General features: G+C 38.7%; 1 protein-coding gene across 3 annotated transcripts in view; it reads left to right on the top strand.

Annotated features, from left to right (window-relative positions):
- The window catches only part of LOC107741499 (nuclear pore complex protein Nup214-like), a 51,557-nt gene that overhangs the window by 25,855 nt on the left and 1,113 nt on the right, over positions 1–24,589 (top strand). For 2 of the 3 annotated variants that reach the window (XM_016554252.1, XM_016554251.1), the window contains exons 22-34: positions 604–876; positions 955–1,116; positions 2,667–2,769; positions 6,475–6,532; positions 6,721–6,799; positions 8,083–8,161; positions 8,426–8,478; positions 9,220–10,779; positions 14,903–14,973; positions 15,479–15,638; positions 16,016–16,168; positions 16,875–17,046; positions 20,436–20,584. In XM_016554252.1, coding sequence (XP_016409738.1) covers positions 604–876; positions 955–1,116; positions 2,667–2,769; positions 6,475–6,532; positions 6,721–6,799; positions 8,083–8,161; positions 8,426–8,478; positions 9,220–10,779; positions 14,903–14,973; positions 15,479–15,638; positions 16,016–16,168; positions 16,875–17,046; positions 20,436–20,584 — 3,072 coding nt within the window. The remainder of the gene's footprint in view (positions 1–603; positions 877–954; positions 1,117–2,666; positions 2,770–6,474; positions 6,533–6,720; positions 6,800–8,082; positions 8,162–8,425; positions 8,479–9,219; positions 10,780–14,902; positions 14,974–15,478; positions 15,639–16,015; positions 16,169–16,874; positions 17,047–20,435; positions 20,585–24,589) is intronic. The other variant, XM_016554253.1, reaches the window with a different exon arrangement.

Below are 24,589 nucleotides of genomic sequence, written 5' to 3'. Positions count from 1 at the left end.
GAGATTAATGTTTTCAAAATATTTTGATATTGAACAATATTGAAATATGATTTTTTTTTTTTTATGAAAGGTGCCTCGATGTCTTAATGAGTTAGTCGGTGAATCATTATTCAACCGTTTTGTTCAAAAGGCTGATTCATTCAGGATCAAAGCAAATGAATCAAAAACACTGATTAATTCAGGAACGAAACACTTCTGTGTGTTACTCGGAGATGTTTACTCGGCCAGTTTTGGCTTTGTTTGGAACTGTTTTCATAGAGTAAAAACAGACAATACTGTCTAAAATGTAACTCACAATATTAACTGTTGTATAAAATCACATTTGCAATCGTACTGATACTCGCTCATGTGACAAGACAAAAACTTAAATGGGCATTTTTGCTCCAATATACTAAATTTTTTGGTCATTCTAACTGCATTCTACTACTAAATCTGCATCATGCAGTGAAAGAGTGGACTATCAAGACGTTTTTGATATTTTTTATTTATTTATTTTTCCTGCAAAAACAACCTGTGTGAGATATTGTATTGTACACGATACGTGCCGGACACCCCTATGTTTGTCTCATATGTCTGTCTCATATGTCTCTCTCTGTTTCTCAGCCAACCTGTCACGGTCAGCCTTCCTGTCTCCTCAGTTCTATGAGGATCTGGACGAGGTGAGCTCCAGCTCGTCTTTGTCTCAGCCTCTGGAGCCAGAGGACTCGCTGGCATTGGCAGAGGAAGAGGACGAGCCGGCCCCCATCCCGGTGCTGATGCCCTCCGTCCCGAGACACCCCGCGGTGGTTCGTACACCCTCCATACAGCCGGGCTTCAGTATGCAGTCCAGTCCGTTCAGCAGAGTCCAGACCGTCCCCATACCTGTCATCAGCCCCGGTGAGGTTCAAACCGCACCTCAACACATGATTCTGGTCTTGTTAATGGTCTTTACAATGTCTTTTGCATGTGTTGCAGCACCAAGGATAAACATGGACAGTGCAGATAGCACAGCATTAGCCACAAAAACAGTCAAGCATGGAGCTCCGCCCACAGAAAAGATCATGCCCACCACAATCCCTGCCCCCCAGGCTGCAGGAAGAGCCGCCCTCAGCCGACACATGACCAGCCAGAAACCAGGTACAAACATACTGTCTTTCAGATCTGTTATAATCCACATTTACACACCATACACACGTTTTTATAATTTCAGCCAGTGAGTGATTTGTTTTATTTTAAACTCTGTGGAACTGATCTGTAATATTATAGTCTTTATAATTATGCATTTGCATCAGATGTCGTATTAGTTATCAGTGAAGGCTGATTTATACTTCTGGGTCGGACCTACGCCGTAGCTTACGCATAGACGCACACCCATACGCCGTAGCCTGACGTGCACCTCTCCAAAAATCTAACAGCGCGTCAATTCTACCCGGACCGCAAGCACTGTGATTGGTCTGCAAGAACCCCTCCTGCTGACTAGCGGTTTGCATGAGAACTGCACGTTGACGCGGACAACGACGCAGAAGTATAAATGAAAACTGACGCATAGACTACGGCGTAAAGGCTACAGCGTAGGTCCGACGCAGAAGTATAAATCAGCCTTAAGTCTCCATCAGTCTTATCTATACACTAGGGTGCGTCACTGTATGTCAGACCTATAGCATATTTGGACTGTTAATTATTGTTGTAGATGTATCTACACTACCTTGCAAAAAATGTAAGTGGCAGTAAAGACATTTATAATGTAACTTATAATGTGTTTACATTTAAAATGTAAAAAAATTATATTTAAAAAAAAATGCTGTTCTTTTGAACTTTCTATTCATCAAAAAATCCTGAAAAATAAAATGTATCACAGTTTCCACAAAAATATTGGGCAGCACAACTGTTTTCAACATTGATAATAATCAGAAATGTTTTCTGAAAGGGTCATGTGACACTGAAGACTGGAGTAATGATGCTGAAAATTCAGCTTTGATCACAGCAATAAAATCAATTTTAACATATATTCACATAGAAAACCGTTATTTTAAACTGTAAGAATGTTTCTAAATTTTTACTTATTTTTTTGTTCAAATAAATGCAGCCTTGGTGAGCAGAAGAGACTTCTTTCTAAAACGTAAACGTTTTATATAAATAAACATACACATGTTTTTCTTTTGTTTTTTTGTTTTTTACAAGATCATTAATAGATTAATGTATAAGCCTGCAGTATGAGTGAAATTGTGTATTGTTGGTTATGTCTCTGTTTGCCATTTCTATTCATAATTTAATCACCTGTTAGGTTTTTTACATTCCATGTACATCTCTAAGAAAACTAACTCATAAAAGCTACATTTATTAGTTATATAAGAATAGAATTTAAGAATTTTTCACTTTTTTTTTGTGCCATTGTGTAGTGTTTAAACATTGTTCACTTCAAATGGAAAATAGGGAATGCTTCTTTGTAGTGTGACTTGTCAACCACCCGAAAGCATTATATAATGGTGTAATTAAGTAATCATTGACTTTTCCCGGTGCTCATATTGAAGGCTGTGAAACACGTGGATGTGCAGATGTCACAGCGATCCGAAATGTGACATCTGACATGTGTACTAAATTAATTTAATGTTAGAATATCACTTCTGCTGCTGTGGGCTATACATGCTCGTCCGTTTATTACAGTCTGTCTCTGTCATTTTCTTCAGGAGCGTCTCTGACAGAGTCCACGCTCAAGACGGTTCCTCAGGTGGTGAACGTACAGGAACTGAAGGATGAAGGTCCGCCCATACCTGTGTCCACTGTCATCAGGTGAGAGAACCACAGCAGGGGGATTATGGGCCATTTTTTATGAGATATTTTCACACTGAATACAGCACTGCTGGTTGCTCTTCTTCAGTACAGATTGAAAATGCATGCAGAATGCCTCAGACTGGGTTGTTTTGTCTTTTTAACCACAGTAGTTCATTTGCTGTGACAAGAGAGCTCACGGCACATAACACACACGTTATGCACAACAGAAGCATGTGCTCAGAACAAATCTGATGTTCATTCGCTGTGCTGCGTGTGTGTGTGTGTGTGTGAAATCCTCTCTGTGCATCTAAAATGAGGTCGTCGTCACGGTCAGATTCAGTCTGTTTATTATGGGCTGTGTACGGCGTCCTGTTTTAACCTTACACATGAGCTCATCTGCCCTAAGGGGTGTGTTTAGACAACATTGTGAGCGCGCTCAGACCCTCTTATCTGCAGCGCTGCGTGATGAACAACAGCAGCTGGACGCGTGACACGTGTGCTGACCTATGAGTCCGGCATCAGCTCTCTGTTAAACGTAGAAATGACGTCATTTCCTGCACTGACGGCCCTGACTCACGCTGTACGAGCTCAGCAGAGGTGTATCTGATGTCTAAGCGTTGTGTTACATGCGAGCAGCGAGATGCCTCATCTGTGTGTGAATGCACAAGACCATGTGTCCCATGCAACTTTAACCCAGACACATGTATTATTAACGCTTGAGCTGCTCGGCCTGAGGCAGCGGCTGCACACAGGTACACACACACACACACACACGCATGCGGCTGTGGCTGTGTTCAGAGCTGCAGACCACCACAGTAGTCACACTGTTTTTGCACTCTGAACTGAGACGCAATCTCTTTCTTGACTCATTATTTGATCAGACTGCTAGAAGATACTCATTTTTACACTGGGTTTAATTCAAACTTCAAACACGTTTATTTCCTGTATAGTGAGGTCTTAAGACAAATGTAGTGAGAACACAAATAGCATGTAGTATACTAGCATTTCAAACTTTAACTGTTCTGTACTGCATTCAAAAATTAGTTTGCATTGAATTCAAACATTATCACATTATTGTTTAATTTATAAACCATTTTTATCTGAATTTCTGCACAAATTAAGACCCGTTCACATCAAGATTGATAACTTCTATTAGCATCCACACCAGCAGACAATAAGGTTCTGTTTATTATAACCATGCTCTGCAGTTTTGTCATGTGATGCTTTAAATGCTCAAGCTTTTTAAAGTCGGTGAATATTGTAATATATTTAGAACGATTATTAAAACTTTATAGTTAATCTTTATAGTTATTGTCCTTGAAGTGAATGAGCTTTTATGCCTTTAATAATAAATACTTACTCAAAGCAGGGCTTCAGACAAAAAAAATCCATTAAGGAGCCATTGACTCCTATAAGAAACAAAATTAGGTGCCAAATTATTTTTGGGTGCCACAGAATAAACACTTTAACATTTCAGTCATACTGTCATGTGTTTGTCTCATCTTTTCTTGTCTTTTCCGTAGTTTAAAACACTAAATGAGTGATTACGTGAGATTTCAGTAGGCTCTCTTATAAAATAGCCTGCCTTTTGATGTCCATTCATGTTTGTTTCGTACTATAGTAGTAAAGAGAAAGACATGATGGGTTCACGTGTGGCTTGAACTGAGGAGCTAAAACGATCGCTCGTGTCGCATTAAAGAGTGCCAAAATGGTATTTATTGTTTGAATTTCGTTATGAATTTGGCAGAATTTTAAAGCTGATACTTTATTAAGAGGTAATGAAGCACAAAGCTTATTGCGATTTATTGGACGGCAAGTGTGCTACAAATAATATTAAGTTAATGCATTATGTGAGAACAGCATATAGACTAAAGATCTTGATAGCAAGGAGCCATATTAGTATCAATTCTAAATGAGAATTGTTAACGATATTGTTAATGTCCACACAGCTGACAGCTTTACCTGTTGTAGTTTGTTATGCACGAAATAGACATTGATCTTCTGCACTTTTACTTTGCACGTCTCTGTCATTTTCGATCTCTCTCATGCTGCACAACTGGAGCTGCTTTTAGCAGGTGTGCTGTCAATGCTGCTGTTTGGCAGAGATGAGGACTGTTTGAAAGTCTTTTTGTCATTAAAACTTTGCGCATCGTCTCCGGTTATTACGTCAACATAACAAAAGATGTGATCGCAAAACAAACAGGAAAAAGGCATTACATGCAAATGTTTAAGTTAAAACATGTAAATTTATATAGTCGCCAATGGCGACCTAAGCAAAAACTTCACTCGCAAATTAATATTTTTGGTCGCAAATGCAACCATTTTAGTTGCAGTCTGGAGCCCTGCATAGATTGATACTGTCCTCCCCAGTGTGTACTGCGCAGTATGCACTAAACTGCTGTCTCTGCCTGTGTGTGTGTGTGTGTCTCTCATCCTGTCTGTATTGATCTCTCATACTGATGCAGAAAGACAGATGGGAAACATCCTCACACACACACACACACACTCTTGTGTTCATGAGTTTTGTTCGCCGTGCAGAGGTCAGGTGACCGTTGTAATGAGGTCATCGTGATTCAAGTGCTTAGGCTGTTTATCAGAGCACATCTCTCCTCTTCCTTTGCTCCAGTTACTGCTCTTCATCATCATCATCATCATCGTGGTCACATGAGCGTCGGCCGTTCTGCCAGCTCACTCTGTCTGTCTGACCAGTGCTGCGGTGGCTATTTGTCCTGAACAGCCGCAGGACACTTTCCACGTGAACTTCCTGTGCTGTATGAGCATCACACTCACAGACTCGGATGGGAAGGAAAAACAAACGTGAACACAGAGCATCAGACCTCTTTTGTTCAAATAGTCAGGATGTTTCTCAGATGCATCCCTGAACACAAAGGCATTCATCTGTAAATATGAGCTTTTCACACACATTAGCCTATTTCCATCCAGCCAAAAGCAAGCAAGCATGCAAGTGCCTGCAAAACACATTAGGACACCAGCGAGTAGATCTACGCGATTTGGGTAAAAAATTTAATTTGGCCACAGTTTGGCCCAAAATTGTGCTTTTATTAACATGGCTAATAATAATAATTATTATTATTATGATTATTATTGCAAAATAAAAATATTAAACATAATAAGCAATATTACTATTGTAATAATACTTTCGTTATTTAAAAAATATTTAGAGTTTAAGAATAAATATAACAATGTAATAATTAGAAAACTTATTTTAACTTTTTTTTTTTTTTTTTTTTACTGCATGGTTACCTAGTAACATGCAGGCAGCCTATAACTATAAATCATTAGAAAGGTCTAAGGTTTTATTATAAAATATTATACTGTTATGATAAAAATCCACAACATTAACCTCTATTGCGTTAGCTGAAAAGATAACAGTATAGTGAGATGGGAGAGATCATTCCAACCTCCTCACATTGTATAATTTAGTGGAAATTGAAAAGAGATATAATGTCAATGTGAAAGATTTTTAGGTATTTTTCTAAATGTACACGCTTTGGGATTGAAGGGCCTTATGGAGTTGTTTTGTGCAGTTTTTTGATCAAATAAATGAAGCAGATGCAAATAATGGTTTCCTCTTTTTACAAAATTGCCTGGAAATGTTTTCCTAAAAACACTCACGTTCTTAAGTCCCTGTGCTGTTTGATTACTAGAAGTTGTCCCCTGAGTTGTCTGAATGACTCAGTCACGTTTTATGTGTGTCTGTAGTGCGTCTGTTCCAGCTCAGGTGATTCAGCAGGTTCTGGCGACAGTGGAGGCCAATAAAGTAAGTCGCACATGAGCTGCTCCAAAACACCAATCGCAACACTACAGTTACTGCTGATTGAAACACCAAACTGCTTTTTAACAGAATTCAGTGTATTTAACAATGATTTCCTCTCACAAATCACACACAGAACATCTCCAGAGTGAGCAAACATCTGTCGTTTGGTGAACCCTTGTTTTTACTTGCAGAATTCCTTTCAAGGTGTGTTAAACGTCTCAGCGCCACTGGCAGGTCCGGCGCAGACCACATCAGGTAGTTTTGTGTTTGGTGAGTGTGACGGAGTTCCCAGAGTAGTACAAATTGTTCAGTATAAAGTAGAATCAGGGCTCGCAAAATCGCTAGCCCGACGTCCCGGGGCTACTGTGTTTTCCAGTCGGGCTACCAAAATGTATCACCGCCCTGCCCGACGGGCTATCTTGAATAGTGATATAAAATTCCTAACTTGATTCGCGTTAGTCACTCGCTTGTAGGGGTGAAACGGAATAGTAGTTGATTGTTTGCACTTGTTTCTAAGTCTTGCTGATTTAAACATTCAAGCGTTTTAAAACATTCGCGTGCATTCGGAGCTAGCGCGCTGGTTTCTGGTTACAGAGAGCCGCGTTTCAGACAATGCGTGTACACAGAATTGATTCCTCTTTCGCGTATCCTTGCTTCTGAATGAACACATACACACAAAATTATCTCAAAATAATTGTCTCTGCAAGTATTCTCGTAAACACAGTCAGTTATGTCTTATGTCAACATAAACAGTGGAAAAACAGAAAGAAACGTAAACGGAAAGAAATTCGCCACTACTCTTAAAGGGTAAATGCTGTTCCATTAGTGCCACCTGCTGTCAGAGAGTGACATTTGCGTCTCATTCACAAAGCTAAAATCAGACCATTCTGTTTTTGAATAACAACTGTTTTTGATCTAAATAAAATGTATTTAGCATCTTTTTTGGATTGTAATTCAAATGCAGTGGTTGCATCTGATTTTAAATAGAGCACAGGCAAAGCCTTTGTTTAAATGAAGAGATTTCTTTTAGTTTTATAATTTTTTTATTTGAGTTGGGATTTGTTTTTCGAGTTAGTTTTATTATTTAACATTTCAATTTCACAAAGAAATATTCAGCATTTTGTCTGAGAAATAAAAGGACACCTTTTCATTTATAATTTGTCTTAAAAATCATTTTGTAAAAAAAATTTATATATAAATAAATTGTAAGAAAATTGTATTGTGTAATCTGTATTGTGAATTTTATCGCATCGTAAGTTTAGTGATTCGTTACATCCCTTTATGCTACTAGTTTTTGCTGATAATGCTGATTTGTCCACAATAAAGTTCAACCAATGTCTTTTTTTTTTTTTATTCGGGCTAGTTAAATTCATTTTGGGCTACCAAAACCTGAAGAATGCCTGCCCGAAGGGCTACCAGGGATTTTTAAATTTTGCGAGCCCTGAGAATAAATGCTAAATAGATGAGGGCTGCACTACTTTGTACTCCAATACCTGTGGAGTAATGCTGGTTTGAGTGTCGTAATGAGCTTGTTTCTGTGTGGGCTTCTACAGGTGGAGCTGCTAAAACTGACGCAGGAGCATCTTCATCCATCAGTGAGAAGAACTCAAAGGGCTTTTCATTTACTGCTATGTGAGTTACTAAACATCATTACAATGACCACCTTCATCTCAATACAGGTCTTCATGGTTGTTATTGACTATTATGACTTATCTAGTTATCTTGATCTAGTCTATATTATTTATTCAGATTTGTGCACTTACTGATTCTACTCCATATGTTAGTGGCTCTTCAACACTTTTGATGTACTGGAATGTTAAGCATGTCTTTTATATTGTTTGCATATGAATATGAACACCAGTATGTGGTTTAGATGCAGAATCTGCTGTTTCACAGGTCATCAGGGTTCAGTTTTGCCCCTCCATCACAGGACACCAACAACACTCAAGGTATCATCTCCATGTGTGTCTCATGTCATTTAGAAAGGCAAATATATAATGTTACTTACTATATTTAAGTTTTTAACACTGCTTTTGGTTAGAAAATGTCAAAGTTTTCAGTGCCATTCCAATGGCCAGGAGGGCCTGAAAGGATCTGCAGAAATGTCCACATAATTTAGAGCAGTGGTTCTCAACTGAGGGCTTTAGCAAGCTTCCAAATGGGCCTCAAAATAACCTGACATTTTTTAAATTAAGACAAAACAATCTTTTGAATAACATAAAACTAAAAATCAAGATAACTTATGGAATTCTAAAATTCCATTTTTTTTTTTTTTTTATTATTATTACTTTAGTTGCTTATGTTAATCTTTGAATCCTCCGAATAATTTGAAATTGAATATTAAATCATTTTAAAAAAAATTATAATTTCTGTAAATTAAATAAGGGCCAGTCGAGTTTGGAATATTGTTGTGGCCAATGGGGGGCCTTGGAGTCAAAAAGGTTGAGAAGCACTGATTTAGACCGCTGTCATCCTCTGCACCTTTTGTGTTTGCTTAATTTTTGCTAATTTGATGATACCTATGCTAAAATCCACTTAGCACAATTCCCCCAAATAACCCTCAAATTCAGTGCAGAATGTCAGAGATTCTGCAGGTTCTGGACCTTCCAGTGGCTTATTGGTCACATTGGCTTATTGGTTTTGGGCTCTCTTAATAAATTTCTTTTTTTTTTCCCTACTTTTGTAAATAGCAAAGAGTTCTGGCCTACCAGGCAAATTCTCTTTTGCAAGCAGCACGGGAACAAATATGACGTTTGGTCCCGTGGGGTCTGAGGAGCCGTTTTCCTTCACTTCAAAACTGTCATCTCCCGCACAGAGCATGAGCTCATCTACACAACCTCCTGAGCTATCTAAACTCCCTCAAGCTCCCAAAGCCCAGGGCAATGCTGGAGAAACTCTCGGCTCCTTTTCTGGCTTAAGAGTGGGCCAAAGTGAGGAAGGAAAGGAAGCCCCCAAGACCACCTTGGGTTTCACTTTTGGACAACCTGGCAATGGATCTACAGGATTTGCTTTCAGTTCTGCACAAATCAAGCTTGCAGAAACTGGAAGTTCATCAGAATCAACAGGCACTGCAGCAGAGGCTCCAAAGATGACTACGGCACAAGGATTTGGCTCATCTACGTTCACCTTTAAACCACAGGAGGGAACTGCTCCAAGTTTCACCATTCCCTCGACATCTTCCTTTCCACCAGCTGCCACTTCTTTCAGCAGTCTATTGCGAGCACCTCTATCAGAGACGCAAACTCTTCCAACAAAGTCCCTCCAGTCAGAAACTACGACTTCAACTGAGCCGGCTCCCTCCGCTGATACTGAATCTAAAGAACCTCCAGCAGAACCCAGTCCTAAACCACCAACCTTAAGTGCTCCATCAGCCGTACCAGTCACTGAAGCCGCTGCTCCCACCAGTAATGAGCCCACTACTGCACCTTCCAACAAGCCCCCAACTCCTCCAGCTCTCGAGGTCTCTTCTGCACCACCTCCATTAGTTACCCCACCATCCGAGACACCGGCGCCTGTCTCCGAGCCTCCTGCAGCAGAGCCAGTCTCTGATACTGCCCCTGAGACCACCACCACCAGCACTTCCACAACCACTCCTGCACCCCAAGAGACACCAGCAACCACCCCATCCTCAGCTCCAACGTCCGAGAAACCAGGCTCAATCTTCGCCCCAACTTCGGGTGGCACAGATAGTCTGACTGTAGGAGCCATAAATCTCACCAGTGTCGTCACTTCAGCAGCCTCCTCTGCCCCATCTGCAGCCATCACCACCAGTGCAGCTCCAACCCCAGTCTTCGGACAACCCACTTCTGCCGCTCCGACCACCGTGTTCGGGTCTACCATCTTTGGTGCCAATTCTACCACCTCTGGCTTTGGAAAACCTGCCTTCGGACAGAGTTCCAGTGCAGGTTTCGGCCAGCCTGCGGCCTCTGGTTCTGCTAGCGGCTTTAGTTTTGGTCAGCAGGCGTTTAGCGCAAGTTCTGGGTTTGGGCAGCCGGCGGCGGCCACCACCACGTCAGCCACAAACAGCGGAGGGGGAGGACTGTTTGGATCCTCTAGCACAAACAGTGCCAGTTCCTTCTCTTTCGTAGCCAGCGCCACCAGCTCCGCAGCCAGTTCTGGCACTGGGTTCTTTGGCCAGAGCAGCGCTCCTGTTTTTGGGCAGTCCAGCTCAGGCTTTGGCCAGGGATCCATGTTTGGCAGCAACACCACCACAGCATCCTCCACTGGATTTGGCTTTGGACAACAACCAGGTGGGTTTTTAGGAAGCGCACTATTCATTATGGCCCATTTCCAGAAATTACGACAGGGAAGAGTAGGATATTGAAATTGAAAGGCTCAGGGCTGGTGCTAACTGAGAAGTTGCTGGATTGATCCCGACCAGGGGTGTCGCTAGACCCTTTTTTTTACTGTGGTATGAACCCCAACGAAATACTACTGATAAATCCTCGTCTTCCACGGTGTCCTAACTACACGACGCAAAATTTATATTTTAGAAATTTCTATTTCTGCGACATCGCGGCTGGAGCAACAACATACAAACTATGACAATGATAATCTCAGGTACTGATTATGCACTTTATTCAATGGTAAAAGTGTCTAAAGTGAGTTTGAATATCATTTTGCGTGACCTTTATAGCCATACTGAAAGCAATAACAGATAGCTTCCCTCAGATCTTGAAAATAAATTAAAGCAAAGATGTACGTTAAAACTGTGAACTCAATGCGAAACAACAAGCATATTCCATGTCAAACATGGTATCAGTCACTCAGTATGTACATTTAATAATGTTAAAAAGGTTTAATATTTATGAATTAGATTATAAACTTATCCATTTTGTTGCGAGTGCAGTGTGCTTCCAGAGAGAGCCCGCCCACACAGGCTTTTGATTGGCTGTGATATTTGATTGATTCTGTCACAATGCGTTGTTGTGTCATGTCGCCTCTGGTGTGGACAGCCAGAATGTTTGTTGCTGGAGTCTTGTCGCAGCGTGTGTAGTCAGGACACGGTGTAATGGTGGAGATTACCATTTACCAACTTGAGTCGATTTCCCTGTTAATATTTTAGAAATAATGTTGTGTGTTTTCTGACAGCTGTTTAGAAGCAGAACTAGTTATTCGAATTAATGGCTATTGGTCAAAGTGGTTTGCAAAAAAAGTGTGTGATTGAGTTTGATTCAGTCAAACAGTTAATGTACTGAAGCTTATTGTAGTATTATTGTATCTCTTATTGTAACTGGATGCTTTATAAGGTAACATAATAAGTGGTAGACAAGGTTATTTTTACAGTCCCACTGTTTGAAATAGAACTCACAAATGTCTTTTATCATGTGTCAGCGATGATGCAGCTCTTTATAGCAAGTGCAAGTTGTGTACAAGCAACGTTCTGTACTAAAGGTTAAGACAATTTATATCCAAAACAGTACTAATGAAAGGCTAGAAACGGTTTGGGAGTGAGACATGAGCCTTCAGCAGATCAGTAACCCCAGAGGGATTGTCCCACATTTATACAGAGCATCTTAATGTTACGCCACCCGCTCACTGTGAAGCCCACAGCACATCCACTAGGCTGTGTATTTAATTAATTCAGTTGAAGCCTTTTGCAGTTTAATTATCACACTGGGCCATATTGTGAATATAAAATGATTGTGCAGCCATGTTTGTGAAGTTGCAGAAACAAAATTCGCTTTTCCACCATTGTGCCGAATAGCTGTTACTGTTATGGTTTGCTGTGCTATGAAATCAGTAAGAATTTACACAACAAAAACATTTATCCATTTGGCAGACGTTTTTATCCATAGCCACTTACATTTCATTCAAGTTACACATTTTATCAGTTATTGCTTTCCGTGGGAATTGAACCCATGACCTTGCTAGTGCCATGCTCTACTGTTTGTGCTACAGGAATGCATCAGTTGTTAACCTGATGATGCCTTGATACTGTATGTAAGCTATGCAAGGAATCACAGGCAATGAAATAAGAACCACAGCTTATGAATTGTTAAAAAAAAGCAAAACAAAAGAGCTCCTGGCTTAAGTGTTTGAAACTCAGCACTATTCATTTACACGTGAGCAACTCATGATCCAGTGTTTTCAGTATCTCGGAACTGTTTACAGTAAATTCTGCTTCATATGAACTCATATCTGGGTCACTTATAATGTGCTTTTGAAAACGCAACATGTGCCGACATCTTCCCTAATTTGTAATGAAAGTCAATTATATTGTCAACAAAAGAAAAGCTTTAAAATCTCTCTTCAGTTTTCCACCAAAATGAAAGCCCGATGTTTTACTGTTTGAAAGTGAATAAATTAAGACATCCATAAATAGTGTTGTAATTTTGTAGTTGATTTATAAAATAGTAATAATAATAATAATTCATTTTAAAATGCAAAAGTAGTATTATTCGTAGTAATATTTTTTCTTATTGGTTTGTTTCATTTATTTGTATATTTTAAATAATAATAATAATAATAATATCAATATGTATTAATGTTTATTTATATTAATAGATATTTATTATTATTAGTTGTAGTAGTATTAGTAGTAGTATGTAGTCATATTAAATGGGTTCTATAAACCCTAACCATCTGCATGTTTCATGAACATTATGAAATTAAATCATGTTTTGGATGCCAGAAATGTCAATTTTTTCAGATCTTTCAGGTGTTCTAATAATTTTGGACACCACTGTATATAGGGTGAGCATTTTTCCTAAAATCATGTTAAAAATCCTCAGTAAATCCCCATTTTAAAGCTGATAAGTAAAAAATATTTGGGGTGGTTGCGGAGTTTGCATCACTGAACTTCCTCTCCATGCTCAGAGCGGTTTGGTTATGATGGTGGAAAAGCAGCTAAATGGTAATTGTATAAGACAGACTCTAGACCTGGGTGTTGTTCATGAGCGTGTCAGGGCCATGGATGTGATTGTCCAGCAATGGAATGTGCAGCAGTCTCAGGCGTGTCCTTAGGCCAGGATTTCTCCCATTCCTATGAATTCTCAGAGATCCTGAGACATCCACATTATAAGCAGCGAATATGAACGTGGTTTTGCGCAGCTCGTCAGTGAACAACGGCTCTGTGTAGTTAATGCTGCTCAATGTGAAAGCCCGCAGGTGATGGAGATTTACCGCTGATTACAGAACCGGCTTTTCTGACAAGATGCGCATTAAATATCGCATGCGATTTATCGTGCAGCCCTATAATGCAGTGTTTATCATTTCATATATGATTTTGCAGTTTCATAGATGATGTACATTTAATTTATTAATATTTGAGAGTGATCCTGCAGTGTAAGCGCACATTGTTGTGATGTTTTGCATAATCAGTGACATTTGAGATCAGCTGCTGTTTATTTTTTCATTTGTGCATTACTGAATCAGTCAGTCAGATAGAGGAGCTTGTTGAAAGCCAATGCTTCAGTCAGACAATCAAGTCTCAAAATCCAAGTAAATCAAATAGGATTGTCAATGCATGCATGCCACTCGATCCACAAACACGTATCGTCCTTATTGCATGCACTATTACAAAAAAAAACCATCTCTATTAGTGCAATACTCTAGACCTGGGTGTTGTTCATGAGCGTGTCAGGGCCATGGATGTGATTGTCCAGCAATGGAATGTGCAGCAGTCTCAGGCGTGTCCTTAGGCCAGGATTTCTCCCATTCCTATGAATTCTCAGAGATCCTGAGACATCCACATTATAAGCAGCTGAGTCTCTGACCTCTGACCCCTGAGCTTCAGTGACACTGTAGGATGCCCGGTTCACAACTGTTTATGCTCTGCTTATTTAGTCACGTTAAGCTAAAGAATGTGCTGATTGAAATGATGCAAATGTATCTGTCTGGTTGAACTTAGCCTGCATATTATGTTCTGATTTTCTGGATAATCAATGACATTTGAGATGAACTGTACATTACCGAATCAGTCAAACAGATAGAGCAGCACAAAGAGAGCGTTGAAATCAATGTTTCAGTCTCAAAATGCAAATGAAGCAAACGCACATCTTCCTTATTGCTTGCACAAAATTTGATGCACGAATACAAAAAAAAACATTTGTATTCACAAATCGCTCTACATTTGTTTAATTATGCATTTGTTTGCGGATAGTAAGATACATAATGCAGTAGGGCTGCACGATAAATCGCATGCGATATTTAACGCGCATCTTGTCAGAAAGCCGGTTCTGTAATCAGCGGTAAATCTCCATCACCTGCGGGCTATGTTTGTGGATAGTAAGATGCATTTGCAACGTTTATCAAGTTCATAGATAATTGTGCATGCATTTAATACTTTTGAGCCTGATTTCATCCAGTGCTAAAGAATAAGCACACGGTTTCATGTTTGATCTCTTAATAACTGTTTTTTTTTTTGCTCAGTGTTTGGCAGCAACACCTCCACCTCATCAGTGTTTGGACAGCAGGCCAGTGGAGCCGGCGTGTTTGGCCAGGTACAGTCCTCCTTATAAAACACTTCATCTTCATCTGCTAAAGCAGGCGGGTTATTCAGCTGGACGTGTGTGTTTGAGTCTCAGATGCAGTGATGGCATTTCATCAGCATGCGGTGGAGGCTGGAGCTGCGACGTACCAGATAAAAGTTTCAGAGTTTCTCTCTGCCGTAGGCTTCTGAAACAAGACGAGCTGTCAGTCTGCTGAAGGACTGCTTTGAGTCACCAGAATTACATATTGCTTCTATATTTCCATTTTTTAGAATCAAATTTCGGGTTTTCACTCTCGGTTTGCCTTCATCGCCAGCCAATGAGACCTGAAAACCTGTTCAAATACAGCAGACTGATTTTGCTATGGTCTAAAAATCCCTTAACCGAAGCAATATTATATTTAATATTTTAACACATTCTGAATTAGATTAAACCATTCTTCCACCCAGTAATGTAATTGGTTTTGTAGTTGAAAGTGTGAATCTCAAGTACGGATGCGATGTGATTTTGCGATCAGGCTCAGTCTGGCGGAAGTCTGTTCGGGTCGAACACTGGAAACACTTCATCAGGATCAGGGTTTTTCAGTGGTCTTGGAGGAAAACCCAGTGAAGACGCTGCCAACAAAAACCCGTTTGGAACGCCAGCCGCAGGTGGATTCGGCCAACCCATTAATACAGGTGCACACACGGATATTTACTCTTACCAGGGCTATTGTATTAACCTGAAACCATAAAAAAAATCTAATAAATGTTAATTTATAAGAAATAAGAAAAAACTTGTACTTAATTTGTTTCAGCTAATTGCCAGGGCAGTTTCGTTTTTAGTGTAACTTGTACTAAAATAGCTAAAACTGAAAAAAAAAAAAAAACTATATACACATTTAAAAATAAAAAAAATTACGAAGACTAAAATTAAAGGAAAATATAGTAATAAAACAATTCAAAATGTGAATAAAATTGATTCTAGTATCTAAATGATGGCTCTGTGTTTTGCGCACCAGAGAGAGTCTCATATGCATTAGTGCTGAGGTTCTTGTGTGGATTGTTTCCGTCAGGTCCATCTAACCTGTTTGGGAACAGCGGAGCGAAGGGCTTTAGTTTCGGCAACAGTTCGTTTGGTGAACAGAAACCCAGCGGCTCATTCAGCTCCGGCACGGGGTCCGTAGCCGCACAGGGCTTCGGATCGTTCTCTACACCCACCAAACCAGGTCAATCACACTCTACACAGTGTCATGCAGTCTAACATATAAATGAGGAAATGGACATTGTAATGCCAAGGACTATTATTATTGTTTTTATTATTTTTTATATTTCATTTTTATAATTATGATATTGTTTGTTTATTTTATTTCAATTTAATTCTATTGTTTTGTTTTATGGCATTTTGTTGCTATTGTTGTTCTTTTATTATTTTAATTTTAATAATTATTATTTTTGTTGGTTTTCTTGTTTATTTATTTTCATTTAATTATTTTATTTAGTTTATTAATTATATCATTATAATAATAATTATATTAACCCAATAGCATTAATAAAGCTAAATAAATTGTTTATTTAGTTTTATTAATGTTGTTGTTGTTGTTATTGTTTATTTTTTTTTATTTTTTTTATTATTGCTATTATTTATTTATTGTTTTATGTTTATTTATTTATTTATTTTTGATTCATGAAAATTAGTTGGTCACAGTTGTCTTTTACATTCAGCTTGAATCTTTTCTGGAACCAAACAAGCATTTACTTTAATGTCGGTGATCCAGGAAATGTAATTCAATGACATGACTCACTGAATTATTCAGATGGCTGTAATTTCAGAGCGTTCAGTGAGTGACTCTTTCCTGAACAATGGCGGTGTGTTTCCTGTTCTCCTGTCTGAATTGATGCTAATGTGTGTGCTTCTGCTCTGATGTTCTGCAGCTGGTTTCGGAAGTGCGCCAGTCTTCGGCAGTCCTCCAACTTTCGGCGGATCTCCAGCATTCGGTGGTTCAGCGGGCTTTGGCTCCGCCCCTTCCTTCGGCAGTCCGCAGGGCTCCTCCTCGGGGAAGGTGTTCGGTGAGGGAACCACAGCCGCCAACGTCGGCGGATTCGGGTGAGTCTCTGCTGCCTCGTTAATGTGAATTTGTGTTAAATCAACACATTTTCACCGTGTTTTCAGGAGTAACATGTTGTATAAATCCGTGTGAATGATATATGAACAAGCCTTCGGAATATAGAGGATAGGAATAAAACTACGTTTTGGGGTATGTCAGTTCTGCTGAAGTGGAGAAACAAACTCACCACCTTTAAAGGGGTCATCGGATGCAACACTTTTAATGAACATAGCAGTCGTCATTTACTCCCGACATCTGAGCCGCTGAAGGCGTCGTGGATTACATTTGTTTCTGAAGGGAATGCGATCTACATAAATGCGATCTATCTTCACGCGAATCATTCGTGATCCAGCTTCACCTCCAGAAGAAGTGAGTGTAAGGTTTTTTAACGAATCTTTGCCGATTGCCTTTCCTAATAATGTGCTAGTTAGCAAGTTTCACGATGAATGTGGCTAAAGTTTACCGTCTCTCAGAGAGTGGCTCGGAAGAGAGGGGCGGGGTGAGCAGAGCTCATTTGCATTTAAAGCGACATGCAATAAAACAGCTGTTTTTGACAGGGTCAAAACGGTGTTGTTTTACACTACCATTGAGAAATTTTAACCAAATTATGTTACAGACTTTTCATTAAGACTCTAAAGAATCATATCAACTTGTGGAAAATGGGCATCCGATGACCCCTTTAAAGATATAATCTACAGCAGTGTTTCTCAACCCTGGACCTGAGTGCCCCCCAACACTGCACATTTTGTATGTCTCCCTTATCTGACACCCATTTCAGGTCCTGGAGTTTCTTTTAATGAGCTAATGAGTTGAATCAGGTGTGTTTGATTAGGGAGATACACAAAATGTGCAGTGCTGGGGGGCGCCCAGGACCAGGGTTGAGAAACACTGATCTACAGATTTCGATATTTTCTGTGTATTTTGGGTGTTTTCTCTCCACTAGTCTGAAAGAAGACATGTTCTGAAAGCAAAATAGACCAGATTCGCCCAGTGCATGTAAACACACTGGATGAAAGCGTGACAGTGCAGTGAATCTGGAGCTTGCTTTACTTTGTGATGAATGGGATCAGAGCTGTGTTTTATTGTTCATGTTAGACCGCAGAATAGATGAATGTGCATGTATTTTGTGTCTCGAGTTGATCAGATGAAGTTGTCGAGTGGTTTGTCGTGACATCTGTGTGCAGACGCTCAGAATGAGGAAATTAAATGCTGGATTATTGTCATTTTCATCTCCAGCAGCGGCTCACATGAGCGTGTTTGTCAGAAATGTTGCAGGATGTAGGTTATGCAGAGATTATGCGTGTGTGTGTGTGTGTGTATGTGTATGTGTGTTGGAGATTACAGGCTGTGAGAGAGATCAGGAGTCTCCCGTCACAGATCAGCACAGGCTGCTGTATGTTCAGCTTCTCAACACCATTATGAACGTGTGATTGCATGGAGATAAAGTGAAACATATACATGATTATATTTCTGCTGGACTAGTGGATATATGTGGTTTTGGCAGACTATGGTTAGGGCAGCTTATATAAGACACAAACAAACACACAAAATGACCATTTTCACAATATTGACTCTCAATTCACTAAAGACGATGAAAACGGGAAATGTTTCTAATCTCTTGACAAGAGCATCTGTTGATTTGGTGAACAAACAGGTCTGATACTAAAATTTATATAAAATGTATCATGCCTGCTCATTTTTGTCCATCCATTGAAAGTCTGCAAAGCCAAAACTTTCAAGCCCCAAAAAGTTCATAAAGACATTGTAAAAGTAATCCATATGAATCAATATACTCGTCTTTTGGGTTTGAAACGACATGAGGGTCAGTAACAGGGTCCCTGCTAAAATGACAATACTAATGTTTTTTCTTAATTTCTTCATTTTGAAATGTTAAACAATCAAATTTACACTTTAGGATCTTCTAACCCTTCACTCTGAATCTTTCCATCATTTAGTGAGTTTTAAACACACTGACAGGTAATTACTTTGGCAGATGAAGACACAAGATATCTGGCCTGTTGTGTTTCTCTACAGTGAAAGTTAGAAGTGGAGAAAATGTCAGAAAATGCATCTTGAAGTGTTGCTCTGAAACTACACTGTGAGTCCAGTGGAATAATTGATGGATATTGATCATCAGTCGTGAGCAGAATGAAATGAACAAAACACGCCAACACAGCTCTCAAATAAAAATAGCTTGTCTGGGATGGAAAAAATGCAGCAAATGAACAGAAATAAAACCAAGAACAAAAAACTGATCATGAGCAACAGAACAGATGTAAGCATGCAAAAGAAGTTGAACAGATCATGATACAAGACACATCGAGTTACTTACTAAAAGAAAGAGAAAATAACAGGTTAAAGGGATAGTTCACCCAAAAATAAAAATTCTGTCATTTATTACTCACCCTCATGTCGTTCCAAACCCATAAGACCTTCGTTCATCTTTGGAACACAAATGAAGATATTTTTGATGAAATCCAAAAGCTTTCTGACCCTGCATAGACAGCGATGCAACTGACATGTTCAAGGCCCAGAAACGTAGTAAGGACATCATATTAAGACGTATTAAGCTACGAGAATACTTTTTGTGTGCAGAGAAAACAAAAATTATAAAATTTTTGTTCAACAATATATTTAACAATTTCTTCTCTTCCGTGTCAGTCTTTCCTTGTCTGTAATTAATAACAAGAGTTTTCATTTTTGGGTGAACTAACCCTTTAATTCTGAAACGACTACAGCTATATTTACACATGCAGGGTCTCCTGCTAATAAAAGTATTTTTTGGCAAACAAAGTGCTGCACAACAGAGGTTTACTGTTAAAATTAAAAAGAAAACAGATGTGATTATTCCTTTAAAAATAAAGATTTATTAATATTTATTAGCAGTAGTAGCATTGATTCTTAAGACTGCTAAATAGTAATATATTCTGACAGTTTCTTAACGTTAAACTTTTATTTTGACGGGTTGCCGTGAAGAACTTGCAGCTGCTGTGTATGTGATATGACGGTAGATTTCTCAAATGAAACGGTAAATGCTAATGAAGTGACTCTCAGAGCAGCTGGAGATGACATTCGTGTTCATATCATCATATAGTGAGACGGCAGAAGCTGAAAACACCGCGAGCGTCATCCGCGCTTTAGTATGTGTGTAGTAAACAAAAAAGTGCGCACTGGTCTCCTGCTAATAAAAGCATCTAGTAGATGAGTAAATCGAGGTCGTGTTATGACGGATGAGGTCAGAGGGTGTGGGTTATTTTAGTGATATGTGCTGTGATCTAATCCTGTGTGTGTCGCACCTGTGCCGCGCCGCATAACTCACCCAAATAAACCCGCTGCCATCTGTGTCACATGTTCATGCTCTGACTCGACGCATGCTTGTGTGTTTCAGGTTCGCATCTCCTCAGAGCGCGCCGTCCTTCGGCTCTCTAGCGGGTGCGAGCACAGCACCGTCGTTCGGCGGTCTGGCGCAGCAGCAGCAGCAGCCGCCGGGCTTCGGCGCTCAGAGTGGTGCTTTCTCCGGCTTCGGCTCGTCTGGAGGTGAGTTCACAGCTTCCAAACGCTGCTGTTATTGTGCTTCCCCTTATAGCCGCAGCAGGACCAGCATTAAAAATTAATTCAGATTGATTTGAACCAAACCAAAATCTGAAGTCAGATTTCATTGTCAAATAATACTCATAATCAATGTTCCCTCTAATTTTTTTTTTCTTGCTGAGCAAAACTTTTCTCTATTGGGCGGACATTTCAGCCACCTTTTTACTTTGAACTTTAATGTGCTATTTATATTTTTATTTTGACCCTTGATGTAACTAAATGATGTACATTTTAGGTTACCTGAGAAAACATGTTTTACAGTATAATACACTGCCATTCAAAAGTTTGGGATCAGTAAAGTTTTTTTAAAGAAGTTTCTTATGCTCATCAAGGCTGTATATTTGATAAAAAAATACTGAATATTATTTCACTAAATAATATTGTGAAATATTATTGCAATTTAAAATAAAAAGTTTTCAATTTTAATATACTTTAAAATATAATTTATTCCTGTAAAGCAAAGCTGAATTTTCAGTGTCACATGATCCTTCACAAATCATTCTAATAAGCTGATTTATAATCAATGTTGGAAACAGTTGTGCTGCTTAATATTTTTTGGGACCTGTGATATTTTTCAGGATTCTTTGATAAATAAAAAGTTAAAAAGAACAGTGTTTATTCAAAATATAAATTTTGTGTTACAATATACACTACAGGGATCAACCAACGCTAAGGATTTTTTCTACTGGCCCGGTCGGGCCAGTGGTTAAAATTTTTACTTGCCCTGCCAACATTTTCACTGGCCCTGCCACAAAAAATAAAATAGTTGCTGTTATAATTGTTTTTTTTATCTGTTATCTTGTATTCTAATAAATAAGATTGACAACAATGTTTTAGATACCAATTAAATTTTACAATTCTCTATTTCAATTTCGATACCACAGCAAAAATCACTAGCCAAAAATAAGCATAAATATAAAGTTTAAACATTATTAAAGACAAGTGACAGCCAGTAAATAAGAACAAATGAACAAATTACCAGTAATAGCACAATTAAATATAGGCCTATAGCACAATATTAGAAATGAAATGATGCTTTAGGTTTTTATGTTTGTAGATGTTCAGGTACAAAAATTGAAAAATCACATATAAAATAGCATTTGCTTATTCTTCACTCTGTGTTGCACCTTGATTTTTCATAGCCATTTGAAATTAGAGGCAACCACTGCATTTTAATCATGAATTGAAAAAAAAGTGCAATGTTTGATTTATATTAGACTAAAGACAAAATCTGAAGCAAAAACAGAATGACCTGACTTTAGCTTTGTGAAATTATGCTACATAAAACATCTGTATGAAACAGAAACAGCAGGTGGGCTGAATGAGAGGCAGATTCACTCTCTGCCAGCAGGCGGTGCTTATGGAACAGTGATACAGCGTTTCCTTGGTTACCACTGTAAACACAGCAGTGCTGGGCGTATTAACACTCATTTAAATGCATCATATCATCCGCTATTTCCAGCACTTAATCAAGCCACTCTTCTTTAAAACATGAGGACATTTTATTTCACATGTCATTGCGTTTGCGTTGGGTCTCGTGTTGAGCTATTTCGTCCGCAACCATTGAAGTATTCGGTTTCTACAGCGACTCATTTGGTGCACATGTTTTTACTAGAATACAATCAAATGGCTTTCCCAACTCATTTTTGCATGTGCGCGGCACATTACTTCTTCTGCGCGGCCGCGCGGCTTAGAGGGAACATTGCTCATAATGAACAAATAAAGTAATTATTTAAATTCACCCCAAAATGAAAATTCGGTCTTTAATTACCCTCATGTCGTTCCAAACCCGTAAGACCTACGTTCATCTTCGGAACACAAATTAAGATATTTTTAATGAAATCTGAGAGCTCTCTGACCCTCCATAGACCGCAATGCAACTGCAATGTTCCCAAGTCCAGAAACGTAGCAAGGACATCAGTAAAACAGTCCATGCGACATCAGGGGTTCAACCGTAATTTTGCGAAGCTACAAGAATACTTTTTATGCGCAAAGAAAACAATACTAACAAAATTGATTCAACAATTCTTCTCACCGAGTTACTGTCTTCAGCCATTTTGGAGAGTACCCCAGAACGTAATCAGCGTTGTTTACGTTCAGCATGTGCTGATTGCGTTGATTATATTATGGGGAAAGCGCACGCATGCGTCAAGGTATTCTCCAAAATGGTGGAAGACGGTGACTCGGTGAGAAGAATTTAGTGGTCGACCGATATGTGTTTTTTTTTTGACAGCCGATGCCGATATCTTGGAAAGCAGGGTGGATGATGGCCGATATAATTTTATTTATTTTAATTAATATTCAAGAAATTTGAAATAATTTGAAAATGGATTTTAAAAAAAATTTGTAAAATAAACATACTTGTACTTTAGATGACAAAGTATTTTTCACAAATAAATAAATATTTAATAAAAATATAATTAAAAAGGAAGTAAACTCCGTAACCGACAGGGCACTCAGTATTCTGGGAAGTTTGTGTGCATTGGGAATCATATTTTTTCAAATAAAGCCAAGGTAACACTCAGTTTACATACAGCACACAGTGAAAATTACATGAATATGACAGTGGGCATAAAGTTTGTCGATCATGCGTCTCCAGTCAAGCAGAACTCTCCACCTGTCCGCATTCAATTCACACGGACCAACCGTCACGCAGAGAACATGCGATCATGCAGGATACACATGCACACTTCACATGATCTCACAACAGGATTCGACTAAGTTTGCAAGGTTTGTGAAATTAAATGTTCATTATTCATTCAAAGATTTGTTTAAATGATAGAAATGCGTATTTGCTGAAATGCTGACGGCAAACGAGAACGTATTAGTTGTGTGTGTGTCAGTGGTTCTAATTTTAGTGTGTAATTTTGTGCTTTTGTTTTAAAAAGGTTTTTTTGTTTTTTTTTGCAATTTTAGTACTTTAACAGGGCTGGGCGGTATATCGAGTTTGTACGATGTTGTCTAACCCTTCTATCGGATTATTAGACAGACTTCTATCCGTATTAGACAGAACTGTTAAGGACAACAGTGAACCAGAGGGAGAATGTGAGCACTGTGTGTTCAGGCGCTGCCGTTCTTCTCAGCGACGTCAAAATAAAAGTCCTGCCACGAACGCATCGGCCAAACAGAAAAACTTATCGGCCGATGCCGATATATGAAAAATGTCAAATATATTTGACCACTAGAAGAATTGTTGAATAAAGTGTTATTTTTGTTTTCTTTGCGCACAATGTATTCTCGTAGCTTTTTTTTTTTATATATATATATATATATTTTTTCAGTTTTAATTTTGTCAATAATTTTTTTTTCAGTTATTTTCGAAGTCAACATTTCTAATTTTAGTTTTGTGCTTTTGTAAATAAATCAGGATTTTTTTATATATTTCTATTTAGCTTTATTTTTATTTTTAGTAATTGTAGTACTTCAACCTAGCTTTTTTTTTTTTTTTTTTTTTTTTTTTAATTTTTTTTTAGGGGGGGTTTTTTTTTTCCCATCATATGCTCTGACAGAAAGGCTGCGTGCTGCTACTCGCGCTGTTTAATGTGTTTGAGATGTGCTGTCTTCCTGAATGCATAACTTACATTTCACAGGTATATTCTCCATCTGTAAATGTTAGAAAGCCAAGGAAATATTTCCATTTTTCTGTCAGAAGTGCATGAGCCTTCTGCTTTGGGATTCTCCGCTAAACTTGACTGACTTCAGTGAACGAGCGCCGGCATGCGCGCCAAACAGACGGAGCTCAATTAAATAGGAGCACAATAATTCTGACTAAAATATACATTTCGCTGAAATGTTAAATTGTCCAACTAACTAAATGTTAGTTGGACAATAAATGTGACATGTAGAATTTTAAACCTACAAGTAAATTTTTATGATAGCACTGACTGTAAAGTGACTGTAATGGGGTAATCAAAATAGCCTAACACAACTCTGCTTTTGTTCTCATTTATT

The sequence above is a fragment of the Sinocyclocheilus rhinocerous genome, unplaced genomic scaffold (genome assembly GCF_001515625.1).
Source record: "Sinocyclocheilus rhinocerous isolate Xijiao unplaced genomic scaffold, SAMN03320098_v1.1 scaffold134, whole genome shotgun sequence".
Taxonomy (NCBI): domain Eukaryota; kingdom Metazoa; phylum Chordata; class Actinopteri; order Cypriniformes; family Cyprinidae; genus Sinocyclocheilus; species Sinocyclocheilus rhinocerous.
Note: the sequence above shows the minus strand (reverse complement) of the source record. Positions and strands in the feature narration are given on the sequence as shown.